A 20546-nucleotide genomic window follows, 5' to 3' on the forward strand; every position below is an offset into this window, starting at 1 on the left:
GCTGGAGATATTGATAATGGCTGCTTTGCTAGAGCTCAACCCTTGACATGGACTTCTCCGGGCTGCCAGCTTCAGCAGGGGCAGACAAGCCTTTGAGAGAGGAAGGAAAAGAGAGAATGGGATGCAGGTAGGTCCAGGAAAAGGATCTGTCCAATGGTGACGATCAAAAGCCAGACTCAGTTATCCGAAGGGTCTTCCGTTAGCTTCAGCTGACCTCCTCAAAGACCTTCCTGCCAATTCAATATACAAATATCGATAACCAGCTTAAAACAAAAAAAGCTGTGGTCAGAAGCCCAAAGTCCATTCTTGTATCAAGCTCAACAAAGCCATTGTGAAAGCTCCACACCAACGTTCGATCTCCCAAGCATGGGATACAGCCACGTCTCCAGGGTCTTTAAAAAGGTTGGCAGGTGCAGGGCTAATCTAAGGCCCACAAGGACAATGTTCCAAAATGGGCATGTAGCAGAAAAGGCTCTCTTCCTGGGTTCCACCAGATATGACTCGTTGGTAGATGGGACCCATTACATGCCTCTCCTGCTGGTACCAATGGGACACTATATCTGGGGAGAGAGGGTAACATAGTACCATGTCACATAGGAGATCATAGTTCACTTAACACCTTAAATGGAACTTGGAAGCATACTGGCAACCACTGCAGCTCGTGGAGTAGAGGTGTAGCATGTGCTGACCAAAGAGCACACGTAACTTGGTCAGGATCAAACTCCTGGCAATGGGCAGAGTTAGCCTGAAATACTGCATTCATATCACTGTGCCAGTACGGCTCCTGTCTCTAATAGCAGTTTCATCCCGGTAAAATCCTGAAAATCTCGAAAATTATTCCCAAAAGATGAATGAATAATAAACAGACCTGACTCATTTGCAGGGGCCCAATAGTATTGACGGAATACACCGTCATCATATCCTTGGCGTTTTCCCTTTCCAGGTTGTTGCCCACTTTAAGGCCAGCATTGTTGATGAGGAGGGTCAATCCACTTTCTCCAACACACTTCTGCATTTCTTTCACAACCTCCTGGATGCTCTCAAGATTAGTGACATCTGAGGGAAATAATAATATTCCAATATCGGCCTAAAGCGGTTTCAGAATTGCTAGACGGGAGTTCTCGGAACCATGTTTCTTTGCATAGGTCTTGGTGTCAATTCATGCAAGTTGCTACCTTATCAAAGAGCAACTAGACAGAGAGACTGGATGCCAAGATGGGCATTTTCAGCTGTAGCTGTAATATAGTTGTAATTTTATATACTAAATGTCAAACCTAGGAATGGAGCAGCTCAATCTGCTAGCCAAACGACCTAAAGCTTGGCATAGAGGTCATAGAATCCCTGAGGGGTCTGGGTCAGGGTCACCACTTAGGAGGTTCTGGCTCCAGCTGAAAAGTTGTAAAGTAGTGACTCTAGGCCCAAAGGTGATGAACTTTATGTCAATGGGGATCCCTGGTTGAAGGTCAGCACCTCTGAGTCAATGGTCAGGACCTCCAAGACAAAGTCTGGGTCCCAGGGTCAAAAACTAGAAATCCTGAGTCAGTCAAGGTTCAGGCTTAGCAAAAATTCATATAAGATGATTTATAGATGGCATCTCCCTCCAGCAAGACTAGCCAAAATGTATAAAGGATACTCAGCCTTATGTTGGACATGTAAAAAAGGGGCACTTTTTTTTCATGTGTGGTGGTCATGTAAGGAAACACAGGGGTATTGGCGTATGGTTTGGAAATGGGTAACAGAAATGAGCATACAAAATGTTCAATATAAGCCCGAGACATTTTTGTTAGGAATTGTGGAAGAAAATGTTAGTAAAGAGGATATGTATTTATTTATTCATGTGGTTACAGCGGCAAGAATAGTATTCGCTCAGAATTGGAAAAATTCAGCTGTACCTAGTGAGGAAATTTTAATTTATAAAATTATGCATTGCGTAGAATTAGATAGGTTAACTAAAAGACTCAAAAATCAGGATGTTATGGATTTTTACAAATATGGAATAAATTTTATAAGTGGTGGGGGGAAAAATTTGGAGGTCATTGTGATGAGATAAGTTAAGATTGAGTTTAGAGTGATGTTTTTGTATAGAGTTTAATTAATTATGAATAGGAATGAACTGAGATGTTGGTCAAGTCTGATTTACCATCTTCAATGTTTTTAAACTTTTTCTTATTTAATAAAAAATTATATATATATAAAAAAGGTTCAGGCTTAGCATAGGAGTCCACATCAAGTCAAGGGACAGTGAGCGAGCCATATGAATGGGTTAGGCACTTAGAATTAGGGTTAAGGATAGCATTAGGAAAACAGCAATTTTTGTAACATCTCTTAGAAGATAAACTATAAACGGAAATCCCACCAAGCTCTTGGTGATCCGATGGCAGCAGAAATCTGGATGTTTTTATTATTCTTGAACAATTCTAGGTTAAGTCCTGCTTATTCCCTGGTAACGGCCTTGTGCCAAATGATAGCAGAGTTTGGTTGCCACCCGTATTAAAAATAATAAATCCCATTTGTCCCCCAAAGTGAAAAGATTAGCCTCCTCATAACCATAGCCAGTCTTTCCAGGTCTGAGATGAAGCTTGATGGAGAAAAGTGAATTTTTAGGAGGAAGGCAAAGTTCATCTCCAAGGAAAAGCACATATGGAAAGGTCCACCTTTTGTGGAAACGCTCCCCAGGTGCTTCAAAGGATAGTTTGGGCAAGTCACTTTTTGAAGACTTTTTTGCACATACCACATTCATTGGGAGTGTCCTTCTGCCTTCAGCATCTAACAGAATAGTTTTTGTTATTTCTTATTTCTGTGAGTGGGTTGTGTTGTTTTGTATTTTGTACGCCTTTCAGTCACATTTGTGAGATGGACGACTACACAAATTAACCAAATTAACAAATAATACACATACCTAATTGTAAAACCACCAGATTCTGACACTGGCATGCCAACTCCTTCAGCTCCTGGAGGAAGAAAATAACAGAGTTTCAGCTTTCCTCTGGAGTAAAATTTGGAGTTTCGTAGAAAAAAAAACACGTGAGAAGGGGGTCTGAAGTCCAAAAACGACGATATCAAAAGGAAGATGAAGCAGGAAAAAATACATCATTTTCCCCCGCCTTAGATGCCATCTCTGCAATATTATTGAATCAAACAAACAAGCCTTAACACACCACATTCAGAATAAACACAAAATCAGAACCCCGGAAGTATGGCTTAACTCAACTAGTTGGGGCTCTCCACTGCTACTTCAAGTTTTTTAACTGAAAAAATAAAACAGGAATCAACTTCTTTGCTGCTGAGGGGGACTCCAGCTCCTCAAAGTCAGTGAGTATATTTGGAATTCTCTATGAAATATTAGTCTAGTTTTGAAAAATAATCATCATGCTTCATATGGCTGATATCGTGGATTGTGCACCTGTAGCAGCTGAGGGGACAGGATCTGTCTACCTCAGAGCTTTCCCAGAAAGAGTCACACATAAAGAGACTAAAAAATGCCAATCTGGAAGGAGGACGAAAGAGTTTTAGGATAATCACATCCTAGAATCTCATAGGATATATCTAGTAACTTAGAAAATTATAGCTGTAGTTTGGGAACATTCTCTCTAGTGTGTGTAACCAAACAGAGATTGGGCTCAATTGAATCTCACTGTCTTGTCTATGGCCTCGGGCTTGAGAACAATCAGAAACTACTCTTTTGGTAGGAAGCAGCCCAACCACACACATTGCTTATTTAACAATGGTTGCACGTATCATCCAAAATATACCAGATTGTATATTTTGTCTACTAAACATAATAGTTCAGTTATTATTCAATCCTACGCATATACATCTCTATGGGAAGGGAAGGAAGAGATCTATATAATATTAATATGGAATAAGCTCAATCCTTGACAGCTGGCTGGCTGACTGGATACGGATCAAAATGTTGTATGGGGTTTAAAGTGCAACACTGAGATTTGCACCGTGATAATTTTATAATTATTGATAATTTCAGCCTCTACCTTCTCACAGAATTTTAAAATTAAATAATCTTTTTTAAAAAAATAAGTAAAGGAGACTACCTGATAGATCCCCCAAATTGTGCTCAGCACAGTATTATATTTGGTATCATGTTAGATGCCCAGATCTTTGCTTCAATCTGGACAATGGAATATGATACAAAAAGTCAAATTAAAATAAGTCATAGCTTACTGTTGTAAGTAAATTGGGTTTCATTTCTCTGTCACATTTTTTCTAAAAGCTAAACTGGTGTCTCTGGGAGTCCACCTCACCACTGCTACTTGAAGTGATGCTCACCTTGTTGTCTTCTCCCTCCAGGTCAAGGGTTGTTGCAAAGACCCATTTGGGAGGACACGGCAGGTCCAGAAACCTCTTTACCAGACTTAGACCAATCCCCCGATCGGATCCGGTCACCAGAACACTGAAAACGGAGAAATTGTCTGACTTTGCCATCTCTCTGGGATCTGCGGTGTCTGCTTCCAACCTTCTTGAGTGCTGCCTTCAAATGCCTTTTTTTCCCCATCACAGGAAGCACAATTATGGGGATCACACCACACCCATCTTAAGATCTTCTGATAGGTTCCAAAACAAAATTTCCTGACTCAGGCTAGTAGTGCCAGAGCATAATCTGAAATTAGTTGTGGTTGAGACTTTAATTAAAATTACTAACCTCAAGACACTTTAATTTGATCACTGGAGCCTATAAAGAGAATCCCTAAATGCTGACATGGAACTTGATAGAAAAAGAAAAGCAATGTTGGTATCAAATAATAATTTTCAATACTACCATAGATAAGATCAAATAGGTAAGAATTTATTTGACAAAAAAGAATGAATTAAGGACAACTATTTACAAACACAATGATAAGAGTAAATATTTCTAAATAGAAAAACCAGTCTTGGTTTTATAGTGATTTTTCTCTTTCTTTTGTTCCATGCATCATAAATTTCCTTCTGTAGTTGAAGACCCCATTAAGGACTATATTAATAATGTTTTGTGGGACACCCAGAAAATTACTGCAGAGTAATCCACATACACACACCAATGCACCCGTGTCCACATGTTCCATTCTTCCAAAAGTGTGCAATTTCTGCTTACCTATTTTCAGCATTATTCTGCTGTAGTTAATGTGTACTTGTTCAGTATACTCATGTTAATTAATAAAGTAAGCTGCTTTGATCAGTGACATCTGAAGAAACAACTACATGATTTAAAGAGCACAGCAGGCTAATTCAGCATGTTTCAATCCCTTAGAACTTCAGTATCATGGTTCTGACAGATGAAACTATTCAAAGAACTTCGAGGCATTGTTTACCTTAAAGAATCTTTATTTGAGAAACATAGCATCAGCACTAACACAATCGAAGCCAAAAACTGGATTCTCCTCCCCTGAGCACATAGTATCAAAGCACAATTCCCTTCTCGATTAACAGTCATAAATCACATTCTCCAATTAGTTTGCAATGCAGGCTTTCCCTCCAGACCTCCAGCCCGCAAATTCTTATCATCTCTTATTTCAATAACCTTGAGTCACACACTAGGTCCAGTATTGTTACATCTAGCTAAACTCTCATGCACATTCCTAGCATCATCTAACTCTAGCTCTAACTCTAAGAGTAAAACATAGGAAGAAAATGGTTGCATCTCCAACTGTTGGCAAAGCAAAAACATCTGATGTTAGCAGCGTTGATATTCAGATCTTTGGGTCTATACCTGTAAGTCATCATCTTCTCAAGGGCAGCTAGGTAGCTTCCACATTTGTCCATGACAGTGCTGATGACATTGGGGTGAGACAGCTGGATCACCAGGGAAGTTGATGACCCACCAATCCACAAAGTTCCTGTTGTGCTCTTCAGAAAGCAAACCTAGAAATCAGCGTCAAGGATTCTGTGAATGTTTTGAAAAACAGGCATGTTAAATTAAGGCCCCTGCTCTGAGTAGAAACATGTTTCAATTAGGACCATTTTGCAACCGAAAGAATGGCAGATCAATTCTGTCCATGGCCTTCCTTTTGTCTCCAAGAGACTGATGTTTTGGGCGTTTGTCTTGGAACATATTTTCTCCCAGAGTGTTCAGAGGGGAACAGAGGTAGCCAGAGGTGGACATGAGCAGACAGGCCAGAATGTGTCCCTTAAGTATTCCAAAGCCTGATCTGCAGCACGTGTAAACAGAGAAAGAACCAGTCCATGGATCATTTGTGCTCATGTAAGACAAATATCTCATGGAAAAAAGCATGCAATGAAGATAAAACATGACAACTCTTTTGAGTTCCCAAATGTTCTTACATTTAACTAATAGGTAACAAATCAATGCATGATTATGTTGCCTATTTGGATATGGATGAACGCAGTCAATCAACCCTGGAAAAAACCATTCCTGTCAGGTTTCACGGTCTTTCTGCAGATAGGACATTTTATGTACAGGCCATATAACTCCCAATACCTTACTGCAGTGGTATGCTAGTGTCTAAGAAGCTGCTGATGTCTTGAAAAACTAGCCTAGAGGTTACTGCTCTAGGTTATTTGTCCACCGTTGGCTGATATTTTTCTGTCCAATTTAAGAAATGCAGCTATGGAGGAGAAGCACCAGAACTTCAAGGTTTTTAATTTCTCAACAAATCTGGCTTTAAGGACTTAATTGAAACATACTGAGACCCCAAATGTTGTGGTTCTCAGGGATTACAATTTGCACCTGGATAGGAAAAAAAGATGGCAAGGAATGAAACACCTTTACTGAACACCCAAAAGGTGACAATAGCACCCTCTTGAACCAACCATCTTTGTTTTCCAAAGCTTCTTCCTGAAGAAATAAAAGTAGATGGAGACACATATCACACTGATCACTCATGCAAAGCTCATAAAAAGGCAAAAAAACCATACCAGGGTGTTATTTTACAACATCCCCTCAGTGAAGACAAATGTCACATAGACATGCAATGAAGAAGGGAAAACAAAGACAAGTTTTTCATGACAATCGTTGATTTATTGGAGATTCATTACTTGAGAATATATTAGGTGTCCAAGGATTAGGAAGCCAATGGTTCACCAGGGTACCTGTCGACCCAACCAGTCCACAAAGGTCCCATTATCCTTCTCAGAAAGCATGGAAAGCACAGTCACGATGCCTTGTGTGCTCTCTTCCACGGTTAGATCTGCCTGTAACAAAAAAGAAACTCATCAGCACAGCCCAACTTCCTATAATGGCATGTGGGATCCTCTTTGGGAGACAGTAGGAAGAGCCACAGACCGGACAATGGTCAGAGAAGAGGCAGCTGAGCCTGCAGAAGTAGTGTCGACGTGGCAAACATCTCAGAAAAGAAGTTTCCTGGCTTCTTGGACTGTAAAAGTGAGTGGGTAGAGATGTACCTTTAGTCTTGCAGGATTCTGCTAATATAACCTTATAATGAAACAGAGCTAGCCCTGCTAGATATGGTTTTTGTCTGGATTACCTTAATCTTGCAAGTCTGAAGGGATCTCTCTCCCCTCTTGTCTTTATAGGTGACTATACAAAAGGTGGTGACTACAGAAAGATAACCAAGGCTAAGTACAGCCACTGGGTTAACCAGGGGGCTGGGCAGCACCTATCTCAACATCGTTGACAAAAGCCTATCTCATCCCTTCAAGATTTTTTTGGAAGTTGGGAAGAGATTAGATCAATTTCTTTGGGAGAAAAATGGGAAGGAAAGTTTGTTTAGAATCTATTCAGTTTGCATTGTTAAGAGTGCCAGACTTCCATCATCTTTACATGGAACACAAATTGCTCATTCAGTCTGTACGATGATCAGTATTTGCCTAACAGTCAAGGAGCGTTTATGTGTTTGCTTCAGTATATTGTCCTAATTCATACGATAGTAAACAAAATGCTAAAAACACAAATAATCAGAACACCCAAACTCATCATTAGGTCATTGATGCATGTCTGAATAGGTTTTCCTTTTTCTAGGTTAAAGTACTTACTTCTTTGTAAGTCGTCTTCACCCAGCCAGGATGGATGCAGACAGAGAGAATCCCATGGCGTGAATACTCAAGTGACTGGCATCTGGTGAGCATGTTTAAAGCAGTCTGTTGGGGACAAACAACAAAGTTGAGCAGGGAATGCACTGAAGAGATGATAGAAGGAAAAAATATGGTCAACTAATACAAGATATTAGGTGTATCAGTCAGGAAATGGAAGAAGTAGGAAGTCCTTCAGAATTTCTCTAAGCAGCTCGCCTTGACTCCAAAGGTAATGCAAATTGCAAACAGACAAGAATGAAATTTCAGAGTTGCAACAGTTTCATTTAAATTTATTTTTTTTTCTAAAAGAATTTGGGTAAGACACTAACAAAATGCTCAGCTCTCTACAAAGGAAGTAGATGGATGGATATAATTATAATTAACAATAAAATTATTAAATTTTCTGTATCCTTCTTAAATCCTCTTGGGTACTTTTACAGTTTCAAATGCAGAGGCTAGAATTCTGGTACCCTCAATCTCTGCAAAAGTCTTCAAACTTTGCCCAAACGTATTTAGGGCATTTGGGATCATGGTGGTTTGACTAAGACTGCAAGATCAATATAGGGCAATGCTGGGCCAGTTAAAACCCTTGCAACAGCCTTTGCAGAATGGCAAGAATGAACAGTTAAAAACTCTTCTTGTTGTGATGCACCATCTGCTCAATCTCACAGGTGGATAATAGATGCATGTTTATTCCCCAGGTAGATACAGAAAGGTTCAGTCATCTCTGTAAAGACTCTTCCTTCTGGTCATTAGGTTTTGTCTGTGTGCACGAACTTTCATGAAGGCATCGCATTACTGCACATTACCTTACTGCAACGATAGCCGATTCCTTTCCACTTATACCAAAGAAGCATCACTTCCATTGATCCTCCAGCACTGGAGATATTGATAATGGCCGCCTTGCTACAGCTCAGCCCTTCCTGTGGATTTCTCTGGGCTGCCTTCTTCAGCAGGGGCAGAAAGGCCTTTCAAGAAAGAAAGGAAGGAAGGAAGGAAAAGAAAGAATGGGCTGCAGTTAAATCTAGGGAAAGGGATTGCGAGATGGCAGCATCAAAAGCCAGCATCATACAGCTATACGATGGTCTGGTGGTAAGTGGTAGATTCTGGAGATCACACAATTCTAGGCATTTCCTGGCAGTTTCCTGTGGATTAAAATGAATCCCTCACAACTTTTGAAAACATGACTCTATCTCCACTTCATTTCTCTGTGGAGTCTTCAGAGTGTCTAACTCTGAAGGGATATAGTTTATTTTGACCACAAACTGACTCACAAACAACTAACAACAGTTCTTCTGACCCAACCCACTGCAGAAGAGAAAGTGTAATTGCAAACTCTCAGTTGTTACAACCTGCTTCCAAACCAGTACACATTTTCTACTTGTGATGACTTCAGTTACGTAGAACTCCATTGTTCAGTGTTTTAGTCTTACTTAATAAATCAGACTTGTTTGCCTGTAAGGATGGTTCTGAAAACGTAAACATTAACAAACCTGACTCATTTGCAGAGGGCCAATGGTGTTGGTGGAATATATTGTCATCATATTCTTGGCATTTTCTGTTTCAAGATCATTGAACAACCTAATGCCAGCATTGTTGACTAGGAGGGTCAACCCACCTTCTCCAACGCACTTTTCCACTTCTTTCAGAGCTGCCTGGATGCTCTCAAGTTTGGTGACATCTGTGGAACAATTAACATTACTTGAAATGGAGCCAGCATGCCATTTCACAATTGCTAAGGAGGACTTTCCTTCAAACTTTATAAGATTTGTGTATCCATCCTTGCAACCAGCCATCTTGGCAGCTACCAGCCCCCAATAGTTGAGGCATGGATCAGTCAGCAGCAAACCTAGAGTGATATTGTCTAAATATAAGAACTTTAAGATCACACACCCAATCTCTCTTAAAAAACTGGGCTCCAAGCAGAGCTGAAAAAAAATCAGTTAGCTGGTCTTGATGAGTGAGATCAAAGATCAATTGTGACCCAGAGTATATTTGCGCATCATACTCAAGTCATAACTTTATACTCAAAACCAATGGAATTATCTTACAATTTACTTCATCTATCCAATACCCTAGATCAAGCTATCATATTGCAGTAGAGATTGTGAGATCTCTGAACCCATCCTGATATAAAGTTTGCTTGCCCAAATGAATTGGGGCTATCCTATCAGGGCTGCAAAAAGACTTCATTAGTTTTCTCTCTTTTGTTCCTGACATGTCATTCTCATTGGTTTTTTTGAAGTCCAGAGCTTATAGCTCTAACTCATTCTGTTAACTGACAAACTACACAACTGGTGTCATTCAACATACCAGCCAAACCCCTAAAAAAAACCCACCAATAGTAACTAAACCCTAAAAACCCTGCAGTTCACCACCCAACTAGTGATTCTGCAAGTCATATTAGTTCCAAGAATGGCTTCTAGCTTGACACTTTACACATTTGTGTAGTGCAAAATGTATCCTATTTGCACAAGTTCCTTGAAACTTACCTAACTGTAACACCACGAGATTCAGATGTTTGCAAGCCAACTCTTTCACTTCCTAGAGGAAAATAAAGATCATGGGGTATTTTTCTAAGGTAATCCTCACAATTACGTCCAAGAAGCAGAGAATAATTTGAGCTGGATGTCAAAGAGGACAATGTCAAAAGGAAGAGCAAACAGGAAAAATATGCAATTTCTTTTTCACTAGATGGCAGCCATACAATATTAGTAGCTGAACAAAACCAAACCTTAAGAAATAAAACTTGTAATTATATATCAGGAGCAAGTAACAAGCTGAGCAAGATTCTAAAAAAAATAATATCAAAAAAGAGGACCAACTAGGAAAAGTATACAGTGTCTTTTTCATTAAATGGCAGCTGTGCAATATTACAGCTCCAATAAAACAAATGGTAACAAACCACTTTGAGGTTTAACATAATGTGTGAATCCATTCAGTACAGCTAGAGTCCCCAACCGACAGTCCACATCTCATTGCTACCTCTGATTTTCTTAACTGGAACAAACAGCTACCAAATCTGGTGCTGCTGAGGACAATCTGCCCAGCTTGCTCACCTCTGTCATTCCAACCATCACTACAGGATAAGATAGTTAATTGTGTGATTTTCAAGGCCACATCTTCTTCCGTCTTTCATCTGGAAGCTTAGTAAGTGTAGATGGTGCTCTCAATTTTTTTCTCCCCAACAACAACCCTGGGGAGCAAGTAGGCATGGGGATACTCAGGAGGCCCCCAATCATCTGTGAGCATCATGGTCAACTGAGGACTTGAACCAAGGTCATTTCAATCTCCATTCAACACAATAACTATTGTCCCCCAGGTAACTGATTCTTACCTTACTTTTCTCTGCCTCCATATCCCGAGTTGTAGCAAAGACCCATTTGGGAGGACAGGGCAGCTCCAGAAACCTCTTCACCAGACCCATACCGATCCCCCGATTGGATCCTGTCACCAGAACACTGAAAACGGAGAAATCCACTGATTTTGCCATTTCTCCAGGAGCTGCCGTGTCTGCTTTCAGCCTCTGAAAGACTTCCTTCAAATGCCTTTTTCCCATCAAAGAAGCACAATTATGGAGATGACACCACACCCGTTTTAAGATCTTCTGATAAACGTCAAAACTAAAATTTCAGGATTCAGACTAGTACTGCCGCAATACAATCTGCAGGTAGTTGTGGATGATATTTTAATTAAAATTGCTAACAAAAAGACATTTTAAGCCCTATTGTCCTCTTCACAAAACCTGGAAACACAGTCATGATGCCTTGTGTGCTTTCTTCCATGCTGATTTCTGTATGTCACAAAATAGCATCTCATAAGATTTAAAGAATCGGTTCTGCCAGCACAGAATCCTCACCTAAACAGATCAGCAGCTGTCTGACCTCACTATGAATTCTCAATCCTCGTATTAGAGTTGATTCCAAAACTTCAGTTGATGCAGACCCTGGAGAGTTAAATGACCCCAGTAAAATCCTTGTTGACACTGGAGCCTCCAGACCCATGCTGCTGAGATATGTCTTTGGAACACCCACATATGGACGCTCAATTATGTTAGGAAGAGGGAGAAGAAAGCCAGTTTTAAAGAGGACCACTACCATTTTTCAATACTTGTTGGATTAAAAGGTAATAAAAGCCAGGAAATTTATCTTCAATCTTCAGAGATTTTATTGGATCACATTCCCTGTGAGCAATGTGACGTCTGTTCTGTACCAGCTATGTTAGCAACTAGGCAGTTTACTTCTGAAGCTAATAGGAAATCATTATTAAAGCTAATAATGAATTAATTTTAGAGCTTTAACTAAGAGGAAGCACGGATGCCTTCCGTGGGTCTGCTGGTAGAGAGATCTACCATTGCGACCAGGATCAAAAGGAACCTTTTCATGGATTGACCCCATGTCAATAAAATGCCCTAACAAATAGATGACTAACATTATAATTTGTTGTGTCTTACAGACAGGTTAGTTTTGTGTTTGAATTTTTTCTGATGCAAGATAAAATGAGAAAGAAAGAGAGACTAATCCAACACACACACACGACATGGTCCAAATTTCTGATGACCCATTTTCAGCCTTATTGTTCTTCTGTATTTACTTAGTCTGAACTTAATTTTCAGTATTTTAATTTCATGTAAGAAAGTAAACTGCTTTGATTAGTGACATCTGAAAAACCATCACATTGTTAAGACAACATGCTGTTTCAGCTTGGAGCATCAGATCAGTCTCTTGGAGCATCAGATCTTTGGGTCAATCAACGCAATTGGTGTCATTCAACATACCAGCCAAACCCCTAAAAAAAAAAAAACAGCAACAGTAACTAAACCCTAAAAATACTGCAGTCATTAGGGCTAAAGGTGGGAAGAACCTACATATATACCTGTGTGACAGTTTAATGGTCCGGTCATAGAACGTGTAATCAACTTGCCTGTTGCCCCGCATTCAGCCGCACTAGTTCCGGCTCAGCCGTACAAGCCAGATTCCGTTTATATCTTGACAAGCCGGGTTGTACGGGTTGTACGGCTGAGCTGGAACTAGTGCGGCTGAATGCGGGGGAACGGGCAGGTTGATTACACATACTATGACCTGACCATTAAACTGTCACACAGGGCACACGAGGGCTTGTGTGAGGAGGAAGGAGATATTCAAGGGTTTCAGTCTGACATGGAGTCCGAGAACATTGACAATGGGGTGAAAGAGCAAGTAGATGTCAGACGGAATGGCAATGACAGAAACGGAGTTTATGCAGCCAAAGAGAGGGAAATGGAAAGCAAGGGATGGGGAGAAAGGCTGAGAGTGCTCCCCCATAGAATGAGGGATGACAATTGGGGAGCAAGTAAAGATCAGAAGAAGGAGGAAGGTAGGAGACACGGAGGTGTGAAGAAGGAACAACTTAGAGATATGAATGACCAAAAAAGGGGAGGAAAGAACCTCCTTAATTCAAGGCAGTGGGAGGTAGAGGGGAATAATGACACACCCACAAGCAGTAAAAGCAAGAAAAGAGGAGTCATCAGTATGGAAGCCTTAATTAAAAAGCAGTTAAATCAATTAGGACCTATGACAAGATCTAGGAGCCGTGTGCAAATGACGGCTCACCTATAAAGGCACTCTCCCACAGACCAGCATTAACCCTGACGATGTCAGAAGTATCTGATGAAAGCTTGGTGATCGGTGATGGTATTAAACTTTTATAGTTTATTATATTCCTGGTGTTCACGCTTTATTGGTAATTGATTATATATATATAATCGTCATCTTCAGGCTGGTGTTTTCAGCTTCGTGCTTTGAGCAGCAATGTCCACCCAATTAGAACAAAGCCAAGCTCCCACCCAATCAGTTCATACCCCCACTGGCAGTTAAAAGGAAGAAACAGCTAAGACCACACATTGCTGCTCAAAGCACGAAGCTGAAAACAACAGCCTGAAGATGACGAATGGGACTTCGTCGAAACGTCGCCAAGACACTTCCAATTTTACGCGGGAGAAAACCCGAACAACCAAAGACCTACATACAAACACCCGCGAAAACCTCAGAAAATATATATATATATATATATATATATATATATATATATATATATATATATGTTCTTCCCACCTTTAGCCCTTACTTTGATGATATTAACAGGAGGTTGATGAAAGCTCAGTGATTAAAAGGTTCTTTTGTATCCCGGAATTCAGTAACTTTATTGTTTTTCAAATGTTTGCACCTGGGATTCAAATATTTAAAATGATTAAAGATAAATATTTGATAAGTATTTGAAACTAATAGATCATGGTATAGACTTGACACATGAGGCTTATTTCCTCATCCTCTCACATTGCATATGAGACATGAAGAATATTGGTTATTTTTTTTTTAAATAAAAGCTTCTGAAAGAAAGAGAAAACAAAATCAAGATTTTCATGACATTCAGTGATTTATTTATTGCTTCTCACTTTATTATGAGTCAACGACATTAAGGAGAGACTGATGGATCACCAGGGAACTGGGCGACCCAACCAATCCAGAAAGGTCCCATTGTCTTCTTCACGGAGCTTGGACAGCACCGTCATGATGCCCCGCGTGCTCTCTTCCATGCTGATTTCCCACTGCCACAAAAAAGGACCTTATAAGGTTTAGAGAATCAGTCCTGGCCAACCCAGAACACTCACCTAAGCAGATCAGCAGAAGGCAGTTGGGCCTCTTGACCATAAATATTCAACTCTAATATAGAGACGGATTTGTATTTAAACTGGCCAATCTCATTTTGGCTTATAAAAGTACAGCATACAAGCACATCCCCTGTGATGGGTGATGATACAAAGCATCCTGTAAATCCCTAAGTTTGGGTTAGTTAAATTAATCATGGATGAGCAGGCCTTGCAAGTGCCGGTACTTAGTCAATAAAATTAATATTTGCAAAGTGGAACTCTTATTATTTGCTTTAGTATGCGAATTTTCCCGTTATGATTTCCAAAACAAAGGGTCAACCCTGCTTTGAATCTCAGGTATAACATGGACCGAGTCCTTTCATTTTGTATATACGCACATGCTTTCCTGCAGAAACACTGCAGAATCACCAGTAGAAGAGATTCAAACATGAGAAGGTAAGATTTAGTAGATTTTTTTAAAGAGGAAATGGATTTTAATTTTTATAGGGGAAGGTTGTTCATAATAATAATAATAATAATAATAATAATAATAATAATAATAATAATATAATAAGATTGGGTAGTACCAATAGGTGCAATCCCAAAACAACTGGAGCACCACTTGAACACCATTGGCATTGACAAATTCACCATTAGTCAATTGCAAAAGGCAGTCTTATTAGGAACTCAACGATATCTGTAATACCATCAAAAATCCACATCTGCCTATCCCAGTCCTTGGTAAGGTAGGTAGACAAAATGCCAAATCCAGTCTGAACATCTGGCTGACTATGCGATGATCAATAATAATAATAATAATAATAATAATAATAATAATAAAGTTGGAAGGGACCTTGGAGGTCATCTAATCCAACCCCCTGCTCAGGCAGGAAACCCTATACCATTTCAGACAAATGGCTGTCCAGTCTCTTCTTAAAAATTTCCAGTGTTGGAGCATTCACAGCTTCTGAAGGCAGGTTGTTCCACTGATTAATTGTTCTAACTGTCAGAAAGTTTCTCCTTAGATCTAAGTTGCTTCTCTCCTTGCTTAGTTTCCATCTGTTGCTTCTTGTCCTGCCTTCAGGTGCTTTGGAAAATAGCTTGACTCTCTCTTCTTTGTGGCAGCCCCTGAGATATTGGAACACTGCTATCATATCACCCCTTGTCCTTCTCTTCATTAAACGAGACATAACCAATTCCAGCAACCGTTCCTTATATGCTTTAGCCTCTAGTTCCCTAATCATCTTTGTTGCTCTTTTTGTTCTGTTAAAGATTCTGTTCCTTTACTGTCTTTACACCTAATTCGATGTTTTGATTCAAAGTGCAGCATAACTTTAACAGAAGTACTTGAGGCATCTATTTTTACACTAGCACATTATTTGTCCACAAATAATAAGAATATTTTCAGGGACTCACCATTAAGTCATTCAAAGGTGATGGGTCCTTGGTGCTCTCTGAGCTGCTTGGTTTTTTTCTTGCAGACATTTCATTACCCAAACTAGGTAACATCATCAGTGTACCGGTGTTAGCTAGTTTGGGTAATGAAATGTCTGCAAGAAAACAACTAAGCAGCTCAGAGAGCACCAAAGACCCTCATTTCAACCTTGAACTACAAATATTCTCCTTTATCATTCATACATCTTTGAAAATGTGCATTTATGTTGATTCATAGATAGCCGAATACATATGAATGTGTTATATCTTTTTCTCATGACATAAGGGATCCTCGGTGCTCTTTGAGCTTGGTTATGTTCTTGTAGAAGTTGCTTATTCAAACTATGTAATATCGTCAATCCTAGTCATCAGTGCTAGGGAACATTATCACTAGCTCTGATGATGTTACCTAGTTTGGGTAATGACACGTCTGCACAAAAACAACCAAGCACAGACCCCTCATATCAACCCCGAGCTTCAAATATTGTCCTTTATTGGTTTCCCAGGTCAAAAAACTTACAAATGGGTTGCGAGCAGTGTTGATTATTCCAGGATGGATGGCGACAGTCATAATGCCGTCAGCCGGATACTCAAGAGACTGGCACTTGGTAAGCATATTTAGAGCAGCCTATAAGAGGGAAAAAAAGAACCCATGAGGGGAAAATGCATTGAAGGAAAAAAGGAAGGATAAAGTGGAGATAAACAGTATATATAGGATGTTGTAGATTAAATGTTACATGGGGCTGGAAAGGCCTATGAGGCATACCAGCAATGAACTGAAAGATTGAGATCACACAAGGGAACAAATGTGTATCTTAATTATTCTGCCTCTCATGCAAGTGAAAAAATGTGGGTCCAGGTCTGCTTAATAATCTGTTTAATTATGAGTAAAAAGAACAAAAAAAATGGAAATAAATGTATATTAGTTTAAGAGGGATATGTATTTTAAGTAGTATATTATTCTTATTCTTCTCTCTCTCTCTCTCTCTCTCTCTCTCTCTCTCTCTCTCTCTCTCTCTCTCTCTCTCTCTCTCTCTCTCTGTCTTTTTGTCTTTCTTTTTATTTTTTTAGACACGAGAAATGTAAAAGTGTTGGGATGGCCTGTACGAGGAAAAGAGATTTAAATACTTAAATGTAATTAACCTTGAGAAAATCTTAACCAGTAAGAATGTTTTGAACATTGTAGGGAAAACAAATTTATAAACAGGATTTATGACGAGGCAACCAAGATGACCAGATAGAAAAGAAGCATGATATTGATGGGATTATTATTTGTAGAAATTTTAGAAAAATCCTTATATTTAATTGTTACCTATCAAACTAATAAGAATTGTATCAATTCAAGGTTGGCAAAGAGAATATTATTGGAAGAAGAGAAAATCAAGCAAAGCTATTATGTGGATTTTGCAATATAGAAACTGATTGTTAGTTATTGCCTTGCAAATATAAGTCCAGACAACATGCTGTTTACCAAGTATTAAGGTGTTTATGTTTAAAAAATCAATAAAATATATTTTTAAAAAAAATCTGTCTTGCCTGTAAAAACAATTTAGTGGTACGTTGGTACTCATCATTAATTAGTACGGGAGGTATGATTATCAAAACTGATGAGTACGAAAGATTTTTTTCCCCCTAAGGAATAATGTAGTGAGTCACAAGGTAGTCAACATTGACATGTTCCAGCTTGTGCGTTGAGTACCAAACAAACAATGAATACTGGGACAAAATGTTCACATCAAAATACGAGTAGCAAATTGGATGAGTTTCAAAGCAGTTGAGTACCAGGCTACCAATGCAGCTGCTTTTTGCAAATAAGAAGTATTTGTACCACCCCAACGCAAACATTTCTACTGGTATTGTTTTGTTTTTGTTGGTTCCTGATGAGTTGTTGACTTTTATACAATAAATGAAAATGGTAACATTTTGGTAGTACAAAAATGTACAAAAACAAACCTGTTCAAGTTACCTTTTTCTTTTCTTAACCTGAGTCCTTACATTAGAGGTAAATCATTCTCAAAAATAAATGAAATCTCTTTTTTTTTTTCAAAGAATCCTTTCCCACTGAATTTTGACAAAGTTCTTGTGGGGAAGAGCCCAAAAGGGGAAGTGAGTATTTTCAAACAATTTTGTCTGCATCAAAATTGGGAAAACTGCAGATGGAAGGGCAAAGATGACAGCAGGAAACCATCACTGCTGAACCAGGGCAGTGCGCCATCTCAGCAATTGATTAATATGCTACTTAGGGACACAACAAATGCATTCATGCATGAAAAAGGAGGTCTCAATATCTGCAGGCAGATCCACCTAGAAAACTCACTAGATACCTTAGCACAGCGGTATCCAATGACTTGAGATTGGTCCCAGTGAGCCATAAGTTCAATTGAGCCTGCAATGCTGGACATGTTGATAACAGCCGCCTTGCTGCTACTCAGCCCTTGACATGGGCTTCTCCGGGCTGCCTTCTTCAGCAGGGGTAGGAAGGCCTTGTAGAGAGAAGAAAAGAGAGAAGGAGCTACAGTCATGTCTAGAGAAAGGAACTGTACAATGCAGGGAAAGGTCTTCTGGCACCTGCTGCAAGGGGACCTTCATAGAGTCATCCAGGCCTGACCACACCCAGGAAAAGTGCTGTGTTCCAACACTCCCTAACAAAACCCCACACCCCTAATGTTTCCACCTGCTCCCAAATCACTGTACAATGTCTACCTTGTTGTTTTGAGCATTACAGTATTACCATACTCCCAATTAAAGCAGTCTTCCTTGCATTGAAGAGTGTTTTGTTCATAAAACAAACCTGACTCATTTGTAGTGGACCAATGGTATTGACAGAATAAACTCTCATCATATCTTTGGCATTTTCTGTTTGCAGATCATTTGTGTCCCAAATGCCAGCATTGTTGTACAGGATGGTCAGCCCACCTTCTCCAACACACTTCTGCACTTCTTTCACAGCGGCCTGGATGCTTTCAAGTTTAGTAACATCTAAGGAAAAGCAACGTTACTAAAAACGTCAGCAACCTTGAGTTTCAGAATTGCACAGGATGAATTTCCTGAAACCACAGTCTCCTCCCTTCTCAAACCAGAGAGATACGGGGAGTTACTTTATCTCAGATGCTCATGAATTGTGCTTTATCTGACTCCCACCTCTTGGAAGGAGGAGCAGCTTGTCTATTTGTGTGTGTGTGTGTGTGTGTGTGTGTGTGTGTATGTGTGTGTGTGACAAAACGATCTACCCCAACTCAAAGAAACCCAACCACAAACACCAACAAATATGTTTATTGATCAATCAGCTGTCCACATCAACAATATATGAATGTGATGAATTCAACACCAAAGCTGCAGAGTCTTTCTCCAAATGGAACACCCTGGAACCACAGATACATCCCAGAATACCTCGTTGTTCAAAACGTTCTCCAGAGAAAGCTAGTCTAACATGCGGAGGCATGTAAGTTAAATTCTTTTCTCTCTGGGAAATTAACTTTCATGAACCCAGCCAATGATGTTATAGCTTTGGTTAGTTCTGAGGATAACTTTGAATTTTGTTGCTCTGGACATGCCTGTCGTACCAAGTTTGCCCCATTTTCACATGGCCTTGGAACTCACCTAATTGCAAGACCACTAGATTCGGACATTTGCAAGCCAGCTCTCTTAGCTCCTGGAGGAAACAAAAAAATAATTTTTCCGTGCATTAAAACTCACAGACAATGAGAGAGTCGGCTGGATGTCGACGAGGACAATCTCAAAAGCAAGAGCAAGCAGGAAAAGTATGCAATTCCTCCTTCATTAGACGTCATTTCAATCTCTATTCAACACAATAACTATTGTCTCCCATTGTCCTGCTAGGTGAACTGATTCCTACCTTGGTTTCTTCTCCCTCCAGGTCAAGGGTTGTAGCAAAGACCCATTTGGGAGGACAGGGCAGCTCCAGAAATCTCTTCACCAGACCCAGACCGATCCCCTGATTAGATCCTGTCACCAGGACGCTGAAAACGGAGAAATCCACTGACTTCGCCATTTCTCCAGGAGCTGCTGTGTCTGCTTTCAGCCTCTGAAAGACTTCCTTCAAATGCCTTTTTCCCATCATAGAAGCACAATTATGGAGATGACACCACACCCATTTTAAGATCTTCCGATAAACGTCAAAACTAAAATTTCAGGATTCAGACTAGTAGTGCCGGAATACAATCTGCAGGTAGTTGTGGATGATATTTTAGTTAAAATTACTAACAAAAAGACATTTTAAGCCCTATTGTCCTCTTCACAAAACCTGGACAACACAGTCATGATGCCTTGTGTGCTCTCTTCCATGCTGATTTCTGTATGTCACAAAATAGCATCTCATAAGATTTAAACAATCGGTCCTGCCAGCACAGAATCCTCACCTAAACAGATCAGCAGCTGTTTGACCTCACTATGAATTCTCAAGCCTCGTATTAGAGTTGATTCCAAAGCTTCAGTTGATGCAGATCCTGGAGAGTTAGATGACCCAGCAAAATCCTTGTTG

General features: G+C 39.8%; 3 protein-coding genes across 4 annotated transcripts in view; all 3 read right to left on the bottom strand.

The window, feature by feature from the left end:
• The window catches only part of LOC120300932 (short-chain dehydrogenase srdF-like), a 4842-nt gene extending 3712 nt beyond the window's left edge, over nucleotides 1-1130 (bottom strand). The window contains exons 1-2 of the mRNA XM_039327500.1: nucleotides 869-1130; nucleotides 1-90 (exon numbers count right to left, since the gene is read on the bottom strand). The exon at nucleotides 1-90 is cut by the window's left edge and continues 69 nt beyond it. Of these exons, the coding sequence (XP_039183434.1) occupies nucleotides 1-90; nucleotides 869-1015 (237 nt within the window). The 5' untranslated portion in view covers nucleotides 1016-1130. The remainder of the gene's footprint in view (nucleotides 91-868) is intronic.
• Nucleotides 1131-6972: 5842 nt separating this feature from the next.
• Nucleotides 6973-12401, bottom strand: LOC120300973 (C-factor-like). The gene is made up of 7 exons (XM_039327570.1): nucleotides 11843-12401; nucleotides 11321-11444; nucleotides 10476-10527; nucleotides 9477-9664; nucleotides 8793-8951; nucleotides 7945-8049; nucleotides 6973-7143 (listed from the first exon to the last, which is right to left on the bottom strand). Exons 2-7 carry the CDS (start codon nucleotides 11408-11410, stop codon nucleotides 7030-7032), a joined length of 708 nt encoding a protein of 235 aa, XP_039183504.1. The 5' UTR covers nucleotides 11411-11444; nucleotides 11843-12401; the 3' UTR covers nucleotides 6973-7029.
• Nucleotides 12402-12582: 181 nt separating this feature from the next.
• Nucleotides 12583-20169, bottom strand: LOC120300969 (C-factor-like). 2 transcript variants are annotated; one of them, XM_039327560.1, is made up of 6 exons: nucleotides 19902-20169; nucleotides 19646-19697; nucleotides 18837-19024; nucleotides 18370-18528; nucleotides 16566-16673; nucleotides 12583-12771 (listed from the first exon to the last, which is right to left on the bottom strand). In XM_039327560.1, exons 1-6 carry the CDS (start codon nucleotides 20124-20126, stop codon nucleotides 12748-12750), a joined length of 756 nt encoding a protein of 251 aa, XP_039183494.1. In that variant the 5' UTR covers nucleotides 20127-20169; the 3' UTR covers nucleotides 12583-12747. The 2 variants fall into 2 exon arrangements, with proteins under 2 accessions (XP_039183494.1, XP_039183493.1); XM_039327559.1 differs by lacking the exon at nucleotides 12583-12771 and adding an exon at nucleotides 14379-14569 and having other exon boundaries at nucleotides 19902-20167.
• Between the last annotated feature and the right edge of the window lie 377 nt (nucleotides 20170-20546).

The sequence above is a fragment of the Crotalus tigris genome, unplaced genomic scaffold (genome assembly GCF_016545835.1).
Source record: "Crotalus tigris isolate CLP2741 ecotype Arizona unplaced genomic scaffold, ASM1654583v1 scf7180000024362.2655971311:6658466, whole genome shotgun sequence".
Lineage (NCBI taxonomy): Eukaryota > Metazoa > Chordata > Lepidosauria > Squamata > Viperidae > Crotalus > Crotalus tigris.

Bases quoted from the DNA above. Each gene is read 5' to 3' on its own strand.
- LOC120300973 (XM_039327570.1), bottom strand. From the start codon at position 11,410: ATGGGTCTGGTGAAGAGGTTTCTGGAGCTGCCCTGTCCTCCCAAATGG. The intron at 10,528-11,320 runs GTAAGAATCAGT...ATTTTCCTCTAG, and splicing joins TGGAGGCAGAGAAAAGTAAG to GAAGTGAAAGAGTTGGCTTG. The intron at 8,050-8,792 runs GTAATGTGCAGT...TGTCCCCAACAG, and splicing joins TCGGCTATCGTTGCAGTAAG to ACTGCTTTAAACATGCTCAC.
- LOC120300969 (XM_039327559.1), bottom strand. From the start codon at position 20,126: ATGATGGGAAAAAGGCATTTGAAGGAAGTCTTTCAGAGGCTGAAAGCA. The intron at 19,698-19,901 runs GTAGGAATCAGT...TGTTTCCTCCAG, and splicing joins TGGAGGGAGAAGAAACCAAG to GAGCTAAGAGAGCTGGCTTG. The intron at 18,529-18,836 runs GTTTGTTTTATG...TCTCTCTACAAG, and splicing joins GTCCACTACAAATGAGTCAG to GCCTTCCTACCCCTGCTGAA.